Source organism: Capsicum annuum, chromosome 7, assembly GCF_002878395.1.
Source record: "Capsicum annuum cultivar UCD-10X-F1 chromosome 7, UCD10Xv1.1, whole genome shotgun sequence".
Classification (NCBI taxonomy): domain Eukaryota; kingdom Viridiplantae; phylum Streptophyta; class Magnoliopsida; order Solanales; family Solanaceae; genus Capsicum; species Capsicum annuum.
In genome coordinates, this window is record NC_061117.1 from 15,262,825 (window position 1) to 15,284,406 (window position 21,582).

The following is a 21,582-nucleotide window of genomic DNA, read 5'->3' on the forward strand; positions in this document are numbered from 1 at the left end:
ATCCTTTGAGTATAGATAAATCTCATTCCTTCCTCGTAAAAATAGAAAGGTTATTTTCGACAGACCTTTACCGAGAAATTATCCCTATGACTCATTTCTACCTCGTAAAAATAAAAAGATTATTTCCGACAGATCTTACTAAGAAATTATCTCTATGAATATATACAAACTTCATTTCTACCTCGTAAGCAATAGAAAAATTATTTTCGATAAATTCTTATCAAGAAATTATCCCTATGGGTATATACAAAACTCATTCCTATCTCATAAAAATAGAAAAACCTTACCGAGAAATTGTACCTATGATTTTTATATATATAAAAAAAGATGGAAAACTTAATTGCCGTTTCTTTTGGACACGTTTCATAAAGAAAAGAAAAGAAGAAAAACTCCCATTTATAAGTGCACAATACACAAAGTGGTGACACATTTTGTCAGAAAATTTTGTTGATTGTACTTTCTCTTAACTCCGATATTTTCCCAATTTTCAAGTTAATTTACAACCCCCAGACGCCGTAAATTTTGTTGCTTCTTTTTTATTTTTCACCATTCATTTTTATTATTTTTTTCATAAAAAATTTGCTAATATTTTTTTTTTATTGTACATTCTTGTTTGTGACAGAGAATATAATTTATTTTGTGGACATATAAAGTTGGTTATGGGAAAGAGAAAGAGAGGTGCTGACCTCAACAAGACTCCTCCTCCTTCAGGTATACATGAATTTTAACTTCTTCTTATGATCTTCATTTTTTAATATTTTTTTTTTGTTGGTATTTAATTTTGGCATTTAATTGTTTATATAATCCTGTTGTTTATTATTATTATCATCAATTTTGGCATTAATTGAGAAACTTTTTGTACATTGTTCAATAATGTCAATGAGTGTGTTTTGGATACTTCAAAAGTAGTGCATTGGAGAATCTGATACTGGTGCGACAACATTTGTGGGTGCTTTTTTGCTTCTTTATTTTTTTATTGGTGGTAGAAGTGTTTTTTTAATTTTTATATTTTGGGATTTTGTGTTGGCATTTGATTGTTTATACAACCGCTATTGTTGTTTATTGTCAAGAAACAATTTTTATGATCCTACAATTAGTTAGAATTAATTATTTGAGAAATGGGATGCTAGTGGTTATCATGGTTTTATAGTTTTTGTTTATGTTAGTACAGCTCCTACTCTTCAAAAATGTTGACGGGTGCGTGTTGGATTCGTCAAAAGTGGTGCATTTTGAGGAATTCGACACGGGTGGGGCACCATTTTTGGTTGCTTTTTTGTGTCTTGTTTTTTTTTGGTCGGGTATTTTATCTTGGCATTTGATTGTTTATATAACTTTTACATGTTTATTATTATCAAGAAACATTTTTTCTTTTTTTAGGAGGGGATGCACAAATAGTTAGAATTTGTTAATTGTGAAATGGGATGTTAGTGGTTGTTATCGTCGTGTTGTAGTTTTTGTTTGTGTTAGTTGCTTGGATTCTTCAAAAATGTCGTCAGCTACTTCAAAAGTAGTGCATTTTGGAGAATCCAACACGAGTGTGGCAGCATTTTTTCGTTACTTTTTTTTGTTGTTAGTGCTAGAAGTATTGTTTATCATCTTGTTGTAGTTTTTGTCTATGTTGCTGGGACTCTTCAAAAATTTCGATAGGTGCATTTCAGATACTCCAAAAATAGTGCATTTTGGAGAACCCGACACGGGTGTGGCAACAATTTTGAAGAGTCTGAGCAACATAGATTTTTGTTTTTGCAAATTTTATACCAGTATTGCGTGTGAACAGATGAATGAAATGTTAGTAGAAAGTTCTGTTTCCAAAAGTTCAAGTAGTTGGCTTTTGGTGATCTTCTTTTTAATAACGGTGGTGTTCCAGGCTTGAACTTGCCCTCTTGAACTTATATATCAAGTAGTTCGTTATAGCGGACAAGCATAGGTTGAGTAAATCTGCCTATAAAGCTAAAGTAGATGGGCTCATGCTTTCGTGTTGTTGCGAGGTTTCGAACCTGGAATCTACAGTTTGACATTGCTATTCCTTAACCATTAGGTCATCTCTTTAGGAACTGCTATATAATTAGCTATTCACAACTCAGTTCAGTATGGTATTTCACACTTGTTTTCTCTTTTCACAATTTCCAACTGTCAATGGGTCACTTGTCAGTACCTTATTTGCTTGAGGCTGCCATGCTATGCCGAACTTTGACATTTAACGTGCATCATGTATTTACAATGAGAGTGATTCTCTGCTGAAGAACTTCAGTTCTTTGGCGATTTGGTCTAAAGTTGCCTTCTTACTTTTCTTATATTCAAAGAGGATATTGTCTGAGAGAATCTTTATCACATTACGACAAGAGTGCTTCTTTTTGCAAGATAATAGCATTACATAATATTATCAGTGTGATTTTTGTTCTCTCCATGTTGTATCCGTCCCTTTATTCTTCTCTAGAAGCTAATAACAATTAAGCGAATCTTGTATGGCTCAACCCCTTCCCCCCCGGGACGAGCAAACTCACTTTTCTTGTTTGCTAAGTTTATTGGAGAAAAGATAACTGATCATGATTCCAATTACAAATAATTGTGCAGACTTGATGCCGCCCTCACCCAGAATGGATGCATTGTCAAAACAGGTTCTCGTTGTTTCTTTATCTTATAATGGAATTCAGTAACTTTCTCAGTTTTCCTATATTGATTAAGACATATCTCCTTTCGCTTTGTCTCTATTTCATTCTTGGGGATGCATTAACCATGGAGAGAAGGTTAATGCTATCTTTGTTTAACAGCTGATGCCGTACATTACCGAGGTTGGGTTAAAAAGTTAGCTTGTTTTTGAGGTGGCATAAACCATAAAAAGACAATCAAACTTGCTTTCAACGGACAAATAAACACTTCAACTTTGAGTATGTACATCGAGATATCTCAACTCGTCTCCACTGTGTCAGTTGAACACTCCAACTTACAAAATGATCATCTAGACACCTCCAAAATTTATGTGCCATATCAGCATCCATGTCACGCGACCCAATGGGGATGAGTTGGGAGTGTTTAGTTGCCAGTTGGGACCAAGTTGAGTTTTAAGTATTATGACTTATTAGGGTTTGAAGCTCCATCTGAATAATTTGAAAGTGCAATTTTCATGACAAATAGATCTCATTTTGAGTTTGAGTTTGACTATTTGAGTGGTTTGTATTTTTCTACTTTCTAAGAGATCTCATTTTGCATTATGAGCAGAAGTTCTCTCATCAAGTCGACAGCGGTGGAATAAAGTCTTTTTTAGCCATTGCGGGGGATATTATGGATGGTCCTGTGAAGGTAACACAAGGCCAACAATCATCTATTGTTCACCGTCGAAATATTGACCTTCTAAAGTCTCTGAGGCATCCGCGTCACTATGGCCGCCATTATTCTCGACGGAGATCTGCTAGTAATGCTGAGGCATCAGGTTCCCACGCTGGTTATACCCCTTCTTATGATGATAAGTTGTCCTTAAAGATGGCAAGCAAATGCCATACAGATTCTGGACATACCACAGGTGCACACGTTTATGTCCTTCACTTAAGACTTTATTCTTTTAACTGAAACGTAATACAAAATTACAGTTAGTCTTAGTCTAACTCTTCCCCCGGGGTTGGCCTTTTAAGGCTTATTTCACTTATTTTTTACTTGTTCTCTTATTGCTAATTGGAACTCTGCCCCCGGGTAACCTCCTAAACCTTATCCATTATGCCAACCCCCACCTCATCAAGGAGAAGATGGGAGGGAGTTCACTTTTCCTTCTGAAATATTTTTGAATTTCTTCCTTGGCGCCTGGCATGATCCGTCTTCTTTTAACTGAAACCTTGTAAACGACTTAAAGTAGTTTCGCATGAACCTTTTGTGCCTTGGAGAGGCTAAGTAAATCCTTGTCATGATATAAGCCTAGTGGTAATTTTGATAGAAAATGTTACATCATAGTGAAAATTTCTCTTTTCCTTTTTGTATTTGTCTAGCATGCTTTTCGCGTCTGTTGAATCTACTTTAAAGATCAGTGCTTGAGGCATGTCTGACTTGAATTCCTTTGCATTCTCCGGCCAGAAAATAGGCAAAAAACAGTTCACAATACAGAAGGTGTTCCGTCTAGTTCACCGGCAACAAGGGTGATATCATCCGATGCTGGGAAACTCTTTTGTGTATTATGCAAGAATTTTTTGAAGAAGGAACCATACATTGTCCTTGAAAACAGTTTGCCTATAGGTGAGACGTCTGTGGTGGCAGTCTTAGCTTGTGGTCATCTTTACCACGCTGATTGTTTGGAACAGAGAACGAACCGTGAAGATAGACAGGATCCACCGTGTCCAATATGTCTTGGCTTTGTATCTCACGTCGATGCATCAGTAGAACAGGATTGAGTTGTAGGTCAGCTTTAGTGCCTGGATACTGATGATCTTTTTGGAGATTTAGATGTAATTTAGAAGGAAATGTAGCTGGTTGAGGGGTTAAAAATCCTCAAGATAGATACAATCTTGTACATGATTTTGTATGTTTTCATTTGTATCTGCTAATATTGTATAGGAAGAAGGTGAAATGATAAATGGCGATCATGTTTGGGAGCTTTTTAAATGTTGTATGATATTGTGGTTAGTTCATGCCTATTAGGTGTATTTGATTCTGCATGCATATTCATTTTACTATGTTTCTAAGCACCCAAGGCAATGAGGTTCAGTGGTAAGAGCGCCACACATGATGTTCAGTTAAGACATATATCACGAGCAGTTGTGGAGTGAAGATTTTCATTAAGGAGGTTCAAAAGTGTACACAGACTAGGTAAAGGGGGTTCAACATCTACTATATATACATAAAAAAAAAAAAGTAATTTTTACCATATATAAATAGTAAAAGTGTACACAAACTAGCTCCACCCCTGATCACAAGTTCAACCGAGAACAAAAGCTCATTATTTAAGTGGCGAAAGGATCCGAGGATAAACCTATTATTCAACTATTTCTTTTTCTGCATTAAGAGTCGAGTAGAAGCAAGAGTTTCATCTTTCAGAAAACTCACGTGATAATGCAAGTTCACAATGAGCATAGTAACCCCTCGAGCATTGCTGTTTATACAAAAGGAAAAATACATAAACATACACCTTATTTTACCATATTTACACAAATTTTCACCCTTACAAAGTAATTATAAAAATTTCAAATTATTATGTATCTTCATTGGATATATCGGAAGCTAATTATGTATCTCAACAGACCCAAAATCGGGAAAAATGTATCGGGAACTAATTATGTATCTTTACAAAAGGAAAAATGTATCTTCATTGAATATATTATGCATATTGACAAACCCAAAGTCGAAAAAAATATATCGAGAGCTAATTATGTATTTTTACAAAGAAAAATGTATCTTCGTTGGATGTATCGGGAGCTAATTATGTATTTTGATAAAACCAAAATTGAAATTTCAGTAATTATTCAAACTATTAAAATTTTCTATATATAAACTACAAACTGTCCAGATTTATGTTGTTTGCCCTTATAAAAAAACAATCAATAATTAGGTTAAATATCTTTCAAAATTAGCCCAAGAACTGCAAAGTAGACAAATTCTTTCGACGATCAAAATGCATCTTTTTCCATGGATAAGTATCTTTAAGTTATCCATGGTGTCCTTCAAGTTATCCATGAGAATTCCCACTAAAATTGCTCGTTTTGTTTAATGATTGTTTAATTAAAGGTTGGATGTGCTTAAGCCAATAATAATACAAAGATTAAAATTCGAATATAGCAACAATTCAGGGATTAAAATTTCTATTTTCCTGTAAAGAAATAAGGGAAAGTGACAAATTTGACATCAAAACCTTTGTGCAATTTAGCTCAATTGGATGTACTGTTATGCAGCCATATTTGGGCTTGAATCTCCCAAAATTAAGATTTGAATTTGACCATGAAATATGTGCAACACTTAGCTCATTTGCTGCCATCATTTTTGAATTCATTCTCGAATATCTCTATCTACAATAAACATCTTCTTGATTTCTCATTGAAAGTCCGTCAACCTTTAGTGAATGTATATCTGCGTGGACGCTATCACAATCCTAATCAATAAAATTTGATTTGATTCAATTTTTGTGAAAATTGAACGAAAATAATTATGGAAACAAACACAAAAGGAATTGGGAAAGTTTTCTTTTTCATTTTCTTGAATGATTCTTTGTTTTGTACAATCTCCTATATATATACAAGTAAATGAAGACTCCTAAATATGGTACAAAATAACTAAAGGGATACACTTCTAAACAAGGTAAGAAACTAAGGGATAATCTTTTAAATAAGATAGAAAATAAAAGACTTCTAAACAAGGTAGGAAATAAAAGATTTACCTATGGTTTACAAAAGAAATAAAATAATATGTGCATAAAATAATATATACAATGATCTGCTGAAGTTGGATGAAATCATCGTCATTAAATCAGGCCTAATCCATGTATCCCATCATCGAATAACGTTGAGGCTGCAACAGACGAATAATGAAACATGTGAATGAAACGTGTGAACCAAGCTGGTCCAATGATCAAGATACAATTTTATTCCAACACCATCCCTCAAGTTGGAGGGGACGGGAACACTCAACTTGTCCAAACACTGTGATGAAGAGGACCAGTGAGTGATTTTGTGAATAGATTAACTAATTAAGAGGAAGATGGAACAAATGAAAGTGAAATAAGTCCATCTAAAAACTTTTGTTGTATGAAATGACAATCAATCTCAACATGCTTCATTTTTTCATGAAATACGGGGTTCTTAGCAATGTGTATTGCTGCCTGACTATCTGAATGAAGAGGCACAAGCAGTGATATTGGAATGGAGAGATCTTGGCAGAGACAAACCAACCATGTGAGCTCAGCAACTACGCACCTCATAGAAAGATACTCAGCCTCGGCGGAGCCAAGAGAAATAAATATTTGTTTCTTTGACTTTCAAGAGATGGGAGATCCCCCAAGTGATATATAAAATCCACTAACGAATTTTCTTGAATTTGAACATATTGCCCAATTTGAATCACAAAATACAAGTAACTCAAAAGAAGAAGAGGCATTGAGAAAAAGTCCCAAACCTGTTTCTTTGGACAAGTAACGAAGAACACGTAATGCGGCAGTGAGATAAGGCAGATGAGGATCTTGCATGAATGGACTAGGATGTCGAACAACGAAGGCAAGATCTGACCTTATGTGAGTAAGATAATTTAACTTACCAAGGAGATGACTATATACAGTGGGATTCAGAATGACATCTCCATCATTTAAACTCAGCTTTACCTTAGGATCAAGAGGAGATGAAACAGGTGACATATGTGTGACATCAAATTATTTTAGGAGATTTACTGTGAACTTTCGTTGTGAAAGTATAATGCCATGAGGTTCCCTCAACACCTTCATGCCCAAGAAAAAGTGTAAATCTCTCAAATCCTTTATTCTAAACTCCTCATGTAGAAATAACTTTAATGCATGCAATTCTGCATTGTTATTGCCTGTCAAAATAATATCATCGATATATACTGCCATTATTGAAATAGATGAGTCAGATTTATTCACAAATAAAGAATAACCATAGAGAATGAGTGAACCTTTTAAAATTAAGGGCAGCCGTGAGCTTCAAATACCATTGCTTAGAGGCTCAACGAAGTCCATATATAAACTTCTTAAGCTTGCAAACATGAGATAGGGATGGTGGAACAATCCCTTCAGGGAACTTCATGTAGACTTTCTCATGGAGATATCCAAGTAAAAATGCATTATTACCATCTAATTGATAGAGACCCCATCCTCTTTTGACAACAATAGCTAGAAGATATCAAATAGTACTTATCTTGATAACCGGAGAAAAAGTCTCATTAAAAGCAATACCTTCCCTTTATATGTCTCCTCTGATTACTAATTTAGCTTTTAACCTTTCAATGCTGCCATCAATATGTTGCTTGACATTGTAAACCCACTTACAAGGTAAAGTTTTTTTTTGGGAGGGGGGGTAGTTGGACGACGTCCCAAGTGTTGTTCCATTTAAGGGCCTGAAGTTCTTTTTTCAGAACTTCTTTTCAACCCTTATGCACCATAGCTTGATTATAATTTACAGGTTCTTGAATATTAGACAAATAATTCAACATATGTTGATTGTTGGAAGATAAATTTGTGACAGAAAGAGAGATTGGGGAGATAAGAGATGAGAAACAAGAAGAACTCACATTAGCTAGGTGCACAGAATTGCAAATATAGTCTTCTAGATGACTAGGAATCTTATGTTCTCGAATTGATCTCCTAAGTGAGGAAATATTACCTGTGGAAGAAACAAGAGGATGTACCTGATCCATGACAGTAGGAGGAACATGAGATTCTACCTGATCCAGAATAGTAGAAGGAGTAGAAGGTTGAAACTGGTCTAAATGAGTGGGCACATGAGGTAAAATCGAACTGATAGATGAGGGAGATGAGATGTTATGATTAGTGTAAGTATTATCATTAGAATCCGTAGTTAGGATCAATGTACGGACTGGAACTAGGGATCATTAGATTTATAAGAAGCAAAAGAAAAGACATTTTCATGGAACACAACATCTCAAGAAATAATGATTTTCTTAGTATCAAGAACTAAAACTTTGTAATCTTTCTTTCCACGTGGATATCCCAAAAAAACACATGCAGTGGCCCTTGGTGCCAATTTAGACCTTTGAGAAGATAAAGTGGAGACAAAGCACGAACATCCAAAACATTTGAGATTAGAATAGTTAGCTGTGGTCTTGAAAAGTACGTCAAAGGGTGTCTTATTGTTAAGGATTTTTGAAGAAAATTTATTGATTAGATAGGTTGCAGCCAAAAGACATTCACCCCAATATCGAATGGGTAGATGTGACCGAAATAAAGGGGCCCTAGATATTTCTAGAAAATGTCGATGTTTCCTTTCTACTACACCATTTTGTTATGGAGTAGATACACATGAAGTTTGGTGTTGAATTCCTTTAAAAATAAAATATTCTGCGTGAATTGTTTCACTTCCTAACTCAAGAGCATTGTCAGACCTTACTATTTTGACCTTGGTTTGAAATTGTCTTTCGACACGAGTTAAGAAAGATTTGAGTATTGTGAAAACATTTGACTTATTACTTAACAAAAAAGTTCATGTTCCTCTACTAAAATCATCCACAGTAGTAAGAACGAATTTATACATATCATGTGTTGGTTCTTTATATGGTCCCCAAGTATCAATATATATCAACTCAAAAATACTTTTTGTTGAGATGTTACTAGTAGAGAAAGATAGTTTAGATTATCTTGTCATTGGATGATCACATAAGAAGTATCAAAATTTTGACAAGAAGAAATAGAATGAAAAGAAATATTTCTCATATTACTCAAAGGCATATGCCCCAATCTATAATGCCACAAATTGTCTTTTATTTTGGAATTAAACAAAGTAAAACATGAACTTGAAGCTGAATTAAAATTGAACAACCTAATACTAGAAATAAAATTAAAACTTAAACTGGGACTTGTGATTTTCTTGATTGGGGCATTTGAAAGAAGATTTGACTGGCTTGAGAGAAGGGCTCCTCAGAGAAGGGCCTTGAAACATAAAACAAGAAGTAGGAGTAAATAACACATATTGATTGAGTTGTTTACATAATTTCTGTATAGAAAATAGATTGAATTTAAAAGAGGGTATATATAAAACATCTGTAACACTAGATTTGATAGTGCATAGACTATTCTTAATGGGTTACTCTGAATTTATATGAATTAGGTAGACTTACCATGAGAGCTTTAAGTAAAGCTTTGAGATTTATCAAAATTGATTTATTGTGAATCATATGCTGAGTATCTTCACTATCTAATATCCAAGAGTTACTGTCAAAGTTAACTATGTATGCATAAGAATTGAAAAATTTAGCTTTACCTGCAAAACTCATACTGGTAGAAGCTTCAGGAGTTGTTCCATCATGTTTTATATTCTTGATTTGCTGAAGAAGCTCCAAAGTTATCCCACATTTTCCTGCATCAAGGGCCTGATGGTTAGACCGTTACTACCTACCTGTTCCTCAGCAGTGTCAAAATTATTGTTGGCTTGAGCATTTTCTCTACTTTGTGAACTTAAAATCAACAAAAAATTCATGATTTTTGTAGCATTTGTCCACTGTATGACCTATTTTCTTACAATAACTACAAATTAATTGTTTTTTCTTAGAATTAAAACCAGGCTTCTATGTTTTATAATCATCAAATTTTCTTCCTCCAAGTTGATTAGAGGCAAGAAAGGATGATGAATCAGCATGATACATTGTTGGAACATGAATTTTCCTCTATTTTTCATTCTGAATTATGAGTGAATAAGCTTGCCCAATAGTAGGCAAGGGAGAAGACATCAATATATTGCTTCTCATACCTATGAAAGCATCATTCAATTCCATCACGAATTGAAACAATCTTTCATCTTGGTGTGCCTTTCATCCCTTTTCCTTAGCACCATTCTCATAGATACATGGGCAGACAAAAAATATATTCAAGGCATCCAATTTATCCTATAGTCTTTTTATTTTAGTGAAATAAGTTAAAACACTCGTGTTCACCTGAGTGGTTTCACTTAACTGTTTTTGAAGTTGAAATAACTTTGCTCCACTTGTCTGACCAAATCTTTCTTCAAGATCCTTTGGACTGCTGGAATATAGCACACTCTCCATAATTTCCTTCAAGAGGGAGTTCAACAGCCATGACAGGACCATGTCGTTACACCTGTTCCAAGCACTGTGCATATTTGAATCTAGAAAAGGAGTAGCCAACGATTCATCAGTAAATCTCAATTTGTTTTTGGTTGAAAGAGCTATTATTATTGACCTTCTCCAACTTCTATAACCTTTTCCATAAAAAATAGTGTAAATGAGATTCATCCCTGGGTAATCCAAGGGATGAAGATAGTAAGGATGACTTTGATCAACTATGTTAATTATAGTAGATTTAACAATTAAAACAACACTATTGACCTGTGTTATCTCTGTTGTTTCATCATAGTGCTGAGCAGTATTGGTCATGATGAAAGATTAAAATGGATGCGGGGTGAACAAGAAACGAAGATTAAAATTTGAAATAAGGTGGTTGGAATTAACCTTACTCTGATACCATGTAAAAATTGAACGAAAATAATTATGGAAAGAAACACAAAAGGAATTGGGAAAATTTTCTTTTCCGTTTTCTTGAATGATTCTTTGCTTTGTACAATCTCCTATATATATATATATATACAAGTAAATCAAGACTGCTAAATATGGTAAAAAATAACTAAAGGAATACACTTCTAAATAAGGTGGGAAACTAAGGGATAATCTTATAAATAAGATAGAAAAAAAAAGACTTCTAAACAAGGTAGGAAATAAAAGATTTACCTATGGTTTTCAAAAGAAATAAAATAATATGTGCCTAAAATAATATATACAATGATCTGTTGAAGTTGAACGAAATCATCATCATTAAATCAGGCCTAATCCATATACCCCATCATCAAATAATGTTAAAGCTGCAACAGACGAATAATGAAACAGGTGAATGAAACGGATGAGCCAACCTGGTCAAATGATCAAGATACAGTTTTTTTTTGATAATTTTTCTCTTTTCATTCAGCTATACGTTGTTTCAAATAAGATAATTCACATGATCAAATAATTATATTTTCATGATAGAAAAGAGTTAAAAAATATATACGGAGAAGTAATAATGTTCACGCTCCGAAATATATTGTCTAAGTTAAATCACGAGTAAGATTTTAGAATATAATACCTAAAAGTATACCAATACATGTCCAAAAATAAACAAATATATATGTTAAATAGGCCGACTCAGCAAAATTAGGAGCCTAAAGCAAAACTCTAGAGAGGGGCGCCCTTAATATTTTCTTAAAAAAATTGGCACATATATTTTATTTAAAATATAGTTTTCTAGTTTTTTTTTAATGTTAAGTCATTAATTATTTTTTTAACCGATTTGTTCTAATGGTAATTATTTTTTCTAACCGATTTGTTCTAATGGTCTTTTTTTAAATTGATAATATAACTAATCTTCATTCTCTTCAAGTTTTTCGTTTCTCTTTTTTTTTTTTGCAAAATCAGAGTTGTATTTTTTAGTCGACATATTTAAATAAAATAAATCATTATATATATACATATATGAACTAAGAGTATTAACAATAAAAAATAGTGTTTCCTCCTTCAATTGCTAGTTGTGATTCTTAAAATTTTGAAGAAGACATTAAAAACAATTTTGTTCTTTTGTAATTGTAAGTAAGAACATTTTTTTTGGTAAGTAAGTTTTGTCATGACCTGAATAGGGACCTGACCGTGATGGGTATCTCAAGTTCGTTATGGACCGTAGATCACCCCCATCGCCTAACCTCATGAGCACAAAATAATAATAATAATAACAACGTGGAAGCCTATTAAACAGTAATGAATGATAGATAAAGTAACCAAGATAAGGGTTCTAAGAATTCAACAATACCCAATCCACAATTGTCTACAAAAATCTCTAACAAAATTGAACATCAACTAGGTGGGGACATGCCCCAACTATAGCCAAAAAAGGACCCAAAAGATAGTCTAAAATATAAAGAAAAAACTATAAATGACGGGCCTTCCAGAGAATGGAATCTTACCACTTCAAAGCAACTCGACAGGCATGCTAATCCACCTAATGCAATACAGGGGTAAAAAAAGTGTCTTCAGGCCCTACATTATGAAACAATGTAGGTCCTAGGACGGTTAGCGAGGTGAACGCTAGCATGTAATTCAGGGAAGGGATAAAATAATGTCATGGTCAAATCAGTTCAAAATTATTCCAAACCATGTGCACACATTCATATACATATATATAAGATGCCGGGATAGGGAACAAGGTTTAGCGTAAGATTTAAGACATTAACCTGGACTGTATAGCTTCAACCGTCATAAAGGCACCCACTGGCTATATCGGTCTGGCTCCCCCACCGAAAGGGCCCTAGTGTGTGTTAGAAGAATGAACCAAAGGTATCAAGGAAGGTCGCAAAATCCACGACTCTACGCCATCTAGGATATAAATATATATAGAGTGTGACACATGCACATGACCAACCCCCACCCCGGTAAACGTGGGTTTCCAGTATTGGTCCCTCAGGACCTCCACCTTCACGACGATCTACACAACCACCTTTAAGCCCGATTAAATAGTTACTCATTCCTATTCGTTAAGCCAATAATCATCTATTAAGGCAGATACTATTGGTATCGTTATACCAATTATGCTTGCAAGCTAATATTATTATGTCATTCCAATTATCCATCAACATGGGGGAATCTACGACCCTACAAGTTCCAATTATTCATCCACATGGGGGAATCCACGATCCCAAAGGTCCAATTTAAAATCAATAACGTTCCATTAATCTTTTATACAATGCAATAGTTCAAAAAGTGGCTTCATTATACATATATTCATGTTTCATAATCAATTCATAAAATGGGTTGAGGTTAATTGCCAATTCCAAATCAAAATCCTCAATTTGAGGAAATCCACGACCCTTATTCCAATTTACCATACCCATGCACCCAATTTGTTCAAAAACCATTAATTTAAAGCATAAATAGTTCATAAAAATCATAGGAAAAACAATTCAACCAATAACATCCAAAAGCCCTCAACCCAATTTCAAAATCAATAATTAAATCACATGGATAACAATTTAAACACACACTTTTAACAAAATATATATTTTTTTAAAATGCATGTCTAAAATACACAACAATTAGTAATCAATTTGAAGTTTGGGGCCTCGATGATGAATGCACAAAGAATCCTTTGAATGTTCTTGGGTTTTGTGTTTGAGAGTGAAATAGGTGGATTTGATTTTTTAAAACTGAACAAAATATGTTTACTTTATGTTTCAGGATCGTACATGGGTGAAAAGATCCAAAATCCCCTCACCCCAAGTGAATAAAACAAAAACTGCAAAAAACTTACACCTCATCGTGGCACGATGTTATCACGGAGACTAACCTACATGCCACACTGTTATCGCAGATATTATCCTTCGCAACACAACCTTATCACGTAACTTAGTGACACAACCTTATCATGGAGGTAAACCTACGTGACACGGCTTTATCGTAGAGGCTTACTGTCTTAGGGTTTCAAAATAGCTCTGAAACCCTTTCAAAACTCTTCCAAAACCCCCTATTATAACATATCGAAGCACAATTTAAGTCAAAAATTGATATTTCGAACAAGGGAGGGTCAAAAATAAAATACTCAAACTTTTAAGGTTGTTACATTACCCCCTTAGGATCATCCATCCTCGAATAATGAGTTAGGACACTTTTAGCACAATAATAAGAAGAATTCATCAAAATCAAATAGTAAACTTAAATAACAATATGGGGAAAACATTAATCATACCTTAAGAACTATCATTTATCATGAGAAACAAGAACAAATACTTTGCCTTCATATCTTCTTCAGCTTCCCAAGTAGCTTTTTCTATCTTTTGGTTTCTCTAAAGAAGCTTCACCGAAACTACATCCATTGTCCTCAATCTGTGAACTTGCCTATCCAATATCTCAATCGGAACTTCCTCATAATACAAGGAATCCGTAAGACAAATAATATCAATCGGCACTATCAAGGAAGGGTCACTCACACACTTATTCAACATCAAAACATGAAATACGGGATGAATGGAACCCAAGCTCGCAGCAAAATTCAACTTATAGGCAACATTTCCAACTCTCCTCAAAATCTAATATGGCCCAACATAACGGGAACTGAGCTTCCCCTTCTACCCACACCTCATCACTCCTTTCATAGGAGAGACTTTCAGAAATACCCAATCGCCTACTTCAAACTCTAATTCCCTTCGCCTCACATCCGCATAAGACTTTTGAATACTTTGAGCAGTCCTAATTCTTTCTCTAATAACTTTCACCTTCTCTATGGATTGGTGAACCAAGTCAGGGCCAAACAACCTAGTCTCACCAACCTCAAACCACTCAATAGGACACCTACACCTCCTACCTTAGAGAGCCTCAAAAGGAGTTGTCTGGATACTTGAATGATAATTATTGTTATTTGCAAACTCAATGAGGGGTAAGTGATCAACCCAACTACCTCCAAAGTCAATTACACAGGCCGTTAGTATATTCTCTACAGTCTGAATAGTTCTCTCCACCCGTCTATCTATTTGAGGGTGGAAACCGGTGCTAAGGTTCACCTTAGTCTCCAAACCTCTATAAAACGAATGCCAAAAGTGAGATAAAAACTGTGGACCTCTGTATGAAATAATGGAAATCGGTGCTCTCTGCAACTTCACAATCTCCAAAATGAACAACTTGGCATAATCTTATCCAGAGAAATAGTCCTCACAGGCAAGAAGTGCGCCGACTTAGTCATTCTATTCACAATGAACTAGATCGAATCATATTGGTTGCGAGATTGTGAAAGACCCATCGCGAATATGGGTGTGCATCGGTCGATTCGGTTCGATTTTATATATTATCAATTCAGTTTATTGGTTCTTGATTTTTATATATGCTAAATCAATAACCAAATTAATAAGATATTTTTTCTCGGTTTTTAATTTATTGGTTTTTAGTCCTTAATGGTTCGATTTTTGATTTAACCGATAAGAAAATACTCATAAAATAGAAATTGTAGTAACTAACATGAAAAGAAATCGAATCTTAGTTGCAGCCAAAAATCCTACGTGATGTGTTTTAAATTTACAAGAATCTTCAAGTTTGAACTAGATGTTGTTAGGAGAAATTAAGAGTTTATATAATTAAAATAATAGGTTTGTTGATTTGTAGAAATTAAAGAGAAATTAAGTGAAATATATAATAAGTCATATATATATATATATATATATATATATATAAGTAGGTGAAAAATAATAATTTGATATATTCATATTGGTTTATCGGTTTACCCAATAACCCAATAAGAGAGAACCAAAACCGAACCAATAACCAATAATTTTTATTTTATAAAACCATTAAAAAACCATTTACCAAATAACCTAATAACAATAAACCATAACATTTTAATCAGTTCAGTTTATTGGTTGATTTGATTTTTTCACACCACTAGTAACGAAGTCTATGTTGATTATCTCGCACTTCCACACAGGCAACTCAATCTCTTGAAACATACCGCTAGGTCTCAAGTGTTCGACCTTCACTTGGTGACAAACCATACACCTATCCATAAAATTAGCCACATCTCTCTTTATATTGTTCCGCCAATAGATCTCCTTTAAGTCTTGGTATATCTTTGTCGATCCTGAGTGAACTGTATACCTCGACTCATGAGCCTCAGTCAAAATCATTTTCTGCAACCCGTCAACATAAAGAACACACAATCTACCTTGATATCTTAAGATACCATCACCACCAATCTCAAAATCCATCACCTTTTGCTAACTACATCAACCTTAATCTGCATAAGAATGGGATCCAAAACCCATTTATCCTTCACTTCAACCCAAGAGATGATTTAACTACCCCTTGAACAATCACTCCTCCATCTTCAGATTCTAAAAGTCGAACTCCTAAGTTAGCTAGTCGATGAACGTCCTTCATCAATTCTCGCCTCTCTGCATCCACATGAGACAAACTTCCTATGGACAACCTGCTAAGAGCATCAACAACTACATTAGCTTTACCTAGATGGTAATGGAGGGTCATGTCATAATCCTTGAGCAATTAAATCCACCGCCTCTGCGTGAGATTCAACTCTTTATGAGTGAACACATACTTCAAGCTCTTATGATCTGAATAGATATCCACATGAACTCCATACAAGTAGTGACGCCAAATCTTCAAGGCAAAAAACACAACCAATATTCCATGTCGTGTGTTCGATAATTCTTCTCATGAACTTTGAGAGCTTCCTAGAAACATAAGACATAACCTTACCATGTTGTATCAACACATAATCTAATCCCACACGAGACGCATCACAATACACAACAAATCCATCAGTACCCTCGGGTAGGGTTAAAATTAGCGTATAAGTCAACTTATCCTTCAACTTCTCAAAATTACCCTTACAAGCATCGGACCATAGAAGCTTGACCTTTTTTGAGTCAACTTAGTCAACGGGGTAATAATAGATGAGAAACTTTCCATAAATCTCCTATCATACCCATCCAAGCCCAAGAATCTCCGAATATCGGTTGGAGTTGAAATCTAGGCCACTTCTTAACCGCCTCAACTTTTTATGGATCCACCTTAATCCACTCACTAGAAACAACATGGCCAAGAAAAGTCACAACACCCAACCAAAACTCACACTTAGAAAATTTAGCATATATCTTTTAGCCTTTAAGAGTTTGTAACATAATCCGAAGGTGATTGATATGATCCTCCCCACTCTAAGAATACACCAAGATGTCATCAATAAACACTATAAAACAAATCTAAAAACTGTCTAAACACCCAATTCATAAAATCCATGAATGCAGTTGGGGTGTTAGTCAATCCAAAGGATATAACCAAAAATTCATAGTGACCATACCGGGTACGAAAAATAGTCTAAGGGATATCCACCTTCCCAATATTTAGCTAATGGTAACTCAAACGAAGGTCAATATTTTAAAAACATCTAGCACCCTGAAGCTAGTCAAAGAGATCATTAATCTGAGAAAGAGGATACTTATTCTTCACTGTAACCTTATTCAACTATTGATAGTCTATACACATCTGAAGAGAATCATCCTTCTTATGCATGAAAAGCACAAGAGTACCCCACGGGAACACACTAGGATGAATGAAACCTTTATCAAGAAGGTCTTTTAACTGTTCCTTTAGCTCCTTTAATTTAGCAAGAGCCATTCTATAAGAAGGAATAGAGATAGGGCAGGTATCGTGTAACGCCCTAAATTTGGTACCTGAAATGCTACACGGTGCTCATGACCTCGAAGGACCACAAGCTAACTCATGACTAATATTTGTACCTGAATACTGTATAACATTATGTAAAATGCAAAAATAATAGATTGAAATATACCATAAGGCTCAAAATAGATAAAACATAATATCTGAGAGTACGGTATATCAATACCAAAACATGAATTGAAATAAACTGTCTGAACATACTATAGTCTTGAATCCTCTAAACTGTCTAAAAACTGTAGAGTTGATGGGACATATCCCCAACTAACTCTGAACTACTGAAATAATAAAGTAATAAAATAATCATGCTATTCTCGAATGATGAGGACTTACTGTTAGCCTAACTGCTAACGTCTGATCTTCTAAGGATTCTCTGGAGCTTATACTTTCAAACCTATGGTATAAAACACCATATCACAAATAGGTCAGTACGATTGAATGTACTGGTATGCAAGTGAGGTGGGCTAAATAAAAGAGGTTTATATGCATGAACTATGCTAACCGACTGCAAAACATAAACATAAGAATACATGTATGAATAAGTGACTGTAACAGAATTTATGATGATACTGACTACTGAGTCTGATTACTGGTAGCATGAGTTATGGATAACTAATATAACAGATTCTGAGTGACTGTAACTGATAGTCTAGGTTCTGATGGAACTAGTTGAGTTCTGTGCTATTCTGAGTTAACTGTATCTGACAGTTCTGGATTCTGAAGAACTATTTGAGTTCTTTCACTGAGACTGAGACTGAGGCTGAAACTGTGGGAAAGTAGTCATCTAACCGACATGCCCCAAATAAAGCAATATAGCTGAGTTGGGGTCCAATTTGTAACCCCAATTGGAAGGGTGTTAATACTACGCTATCGGTAAGGACAAGTTGTGAGTGACCCTCAACTGGTAGGTACTCAAATGAGAATGCTGGGAACCCTCAACTGGCAGGTTAGATTTCTCAACCTACGCTGGCTACGTAGTTTTGGAACACAAGGATTGCTTCTAAGAATCACACCCTCTACTGGCAAGTGAGTTCCCATCCTTGGGTTCCCTCGGTGCTAAATCCTACTTCCATCTAAATAGACACTGAACATGATTAACTGAGCTAAAATGGACTCAGTTAACTGAGTTTCATTGACAAATGGAATACTACTGAGATTACTGAATTACTGAGCTTTTTTGAGTCACATGACTGACTGAGTTCTATTGACCATGGCTTGACTGAGAGTATCATAAAAACATGACACTAGCTCTAGTCACACAACTAAGTTGTCGGATACAAGTACTCCCAGGACTGGATAGAAGAAAAATGACAAGGCATGACATTCTTGATTACATGACCAACATCAATAATTCATAATACAATAAGTTAGGGATTTTTCATAGGCATTTGATTATCATAGCTTGGTACATGGATAGGATATCATGTATATATGGCATAATTTCATAAGGCTAACTCATGAGCAATCCAAAAAACAATTTCAATACATAAGATTAACATGGAAGTCATTCTGAACATAAGGGTAAAGCATGCATTTGTCATTTAGATCACAATTGAGCTATAATGCATAATTTCTATCCTCTTAGGCATTTTATCAAACACCTTGCATGCACAACTTAGGACATGTGCATATTTATCAAATTTAACATTATAACCAACTCAATTCATGGATTTAAACTCACATACCAACCTAGATTCATAAAAAAACACATGAAGTTTTCAACTTGGGAATCATATAATCATAATCTCATTAACATAAGCAACCCACAACAAAATATTCACAATACATAATTTAAAACTTGATTCTTGAACTCCATGGATGAAAGGAATCCATGAATGAATACTATAAAAGGAATTCATGAATGAACACTATGCATACCTTGGATGGAAGATTCTTGAAAGCACATAGTGAAATTATTAAAATTGGATCCTTAATTGGAAACCCAAAGCTTGTTCTTGATGGATTTGAGAGAGAAACCACTATAATTTGGGTGAAGTAGGGCTGAATTACGTGTTTGTGACTTATATAGGGGTGGGAAATTAACCCTTTTGCCCTTGAGGATGCAATCATTTAATGACTAAAAAGTGAGTGCCGACGCTGCAAGCGACACAACGCGTTAATGGCTGCGATGCAATACTCGATGCATCATGCCATGATCGCGTCGAGCCTCAAAAGTTTTGGCTCTGACAGCCTGCACAAATGTTGACCAACACGATTAGTGATGCGGTGTGCCAAGATCGCGTTGGTCCACTATTTTGGGACTCCGAACATGATCTAAACATGTTTTGAAAAATCTAAAACTTGTCTGGGAACACTTATTAAACTTCCTTATCGTGAATTAATGAAAATATGGGCCATTAAAGGACATTAAGATGGCGAGATAAGATTGTCAACTTTTGAAGGCCAAAATAGGCTATGTCTGGGAACTTGGTTAGAATTTTCTAAGTCTGGGACCCCTTGACAAGTTTAAAGGACTGTATTAAGCTCAGAAGTTTTGCGGTCTTACAATATCTTTTCTTTGAAAATATTCGTTCTCGAATGAGGCTGACTAAGATGGGAGAAGAGATAAGCTGATGTACATACTGAACATGAGCAACTGAAACATGATTTCATCACTGACATGACTGATAACTGAATACACCATACTGAGCATGTATATCTAATGCATGTGTAACTGATTCATGAATGCATGACTAAGTGTTCTAATGAACTGAATTTCTCACAATGAGAATGCATATCTGATGTATCATTATATGACTAAACTGATACTTGAATGCATGACTGGATATGCAATGGTAATCGATACCGAGTTTATAATAGAATTCTGATCATGAACTGGATACCAAGTTGTGGCTAAAATCTAAACATGAAACTTAAAAGCTTAAGGAAAACTGTTACCTTGAGCTAGATTTGAGTTAGCAGAGAAGAGGTCAGGGTACTTGGTTCGCATGTCTGCTTCTGCTTACCAAGTAGCTCCCTCAACGAACTGATTCCGCCAGAGAACTTTGACTAGAGGGACTTCTTTGTTCCTCAGTCTACGAGTCTGATAAATAAGAATTTTGACTAAAATCTCTTTATAAGAGAGGCCGTTCTGAATATCTGTGCTCTGAATAGGGATTACAACTGTTGGGTCACCTATGCACTTCTTGAGCAAAGATACATGGAAGACTGGATGAATTGAGGCTAGATCTGAAGGTAATTTGAGCTCATAAGCTACCTTGCCAAAGTGAATGGGAATTTTGAAGGGATCAATATATCGGGGAGTAAGCTTTCCCTTCTTGACGAACCGCTTCACTCCCTTCATGGGATAGATCTTTAGATAAATATAATCACCAATCTCGAACTCAAGATCCTTTCTGTGCACATCTGCATAAGACTTCTATCAACTCTGGGCAGCCCGAAGTCTTTCTCTGATCAACTGGATTTTTTTTAAGGCATTGAATACTAAGTCAGGCCCTAGGACTGCAGACTCGCTGACTTCGAACCATCCTATTAGAGATCTATGTCTCCTACCATAAGAGCTTCGAATGGAGCCATCCAAATATTAGAATGATAGCTGTTGTTGTATGCAAACTCAATCAAAGGCAAGTGGTCATCCCAACTACCCTTGAAATCAATTATATACGCCCTTAGCATATCTTCTAAAGTCTGAATGGT

The 21,582-nt window shown here is 35.0% G+C and overlaps 1 protein-coding gene across 3 annotated transcripts; it reads left to right on the forward strand.

The window, feature by feature from the left end:
• Positions 1 to 237: 237 nt before the first annotated feature.
• LOC107877722 lies at positions 238 to 4,619 on the forward strand. 3 transcript variants are annotated; one of them, XM_047415201.1, is made up of 5 exons: positions 238 to 453; positions 623 to 711; positions 2,575 to 2,618; positions 3,220 to 3,520; positions 4,063 to 4,619. In XM_047415201.1, the coding sequence occupies exons 2-5, from the start codon at positions 660 to 662 to the stop codon at positions 4,374 to 4,376; spliced, it is 711 nt and encodes a 236-aa protein (XP_047271157.1). In that variant the 5' UTR covers positions 238 to 453; positions 623 to 659; the 3' UTR covers positions 4,377 to 4,619. The 3 variants fall into 3 exon arrangements, with proteins under 3 accessions (XP_047271157.1, XP_047271156.1, XP_016579908.2); XM_047415200.1 differs by having other exon boundaries at positions 278 to 515; XM_016724422.2 differs by having other exon boundaries at positions 344 to 491.
• Positions 4,620 to 21,582: the final 16,963 nt, after the last annotated feature.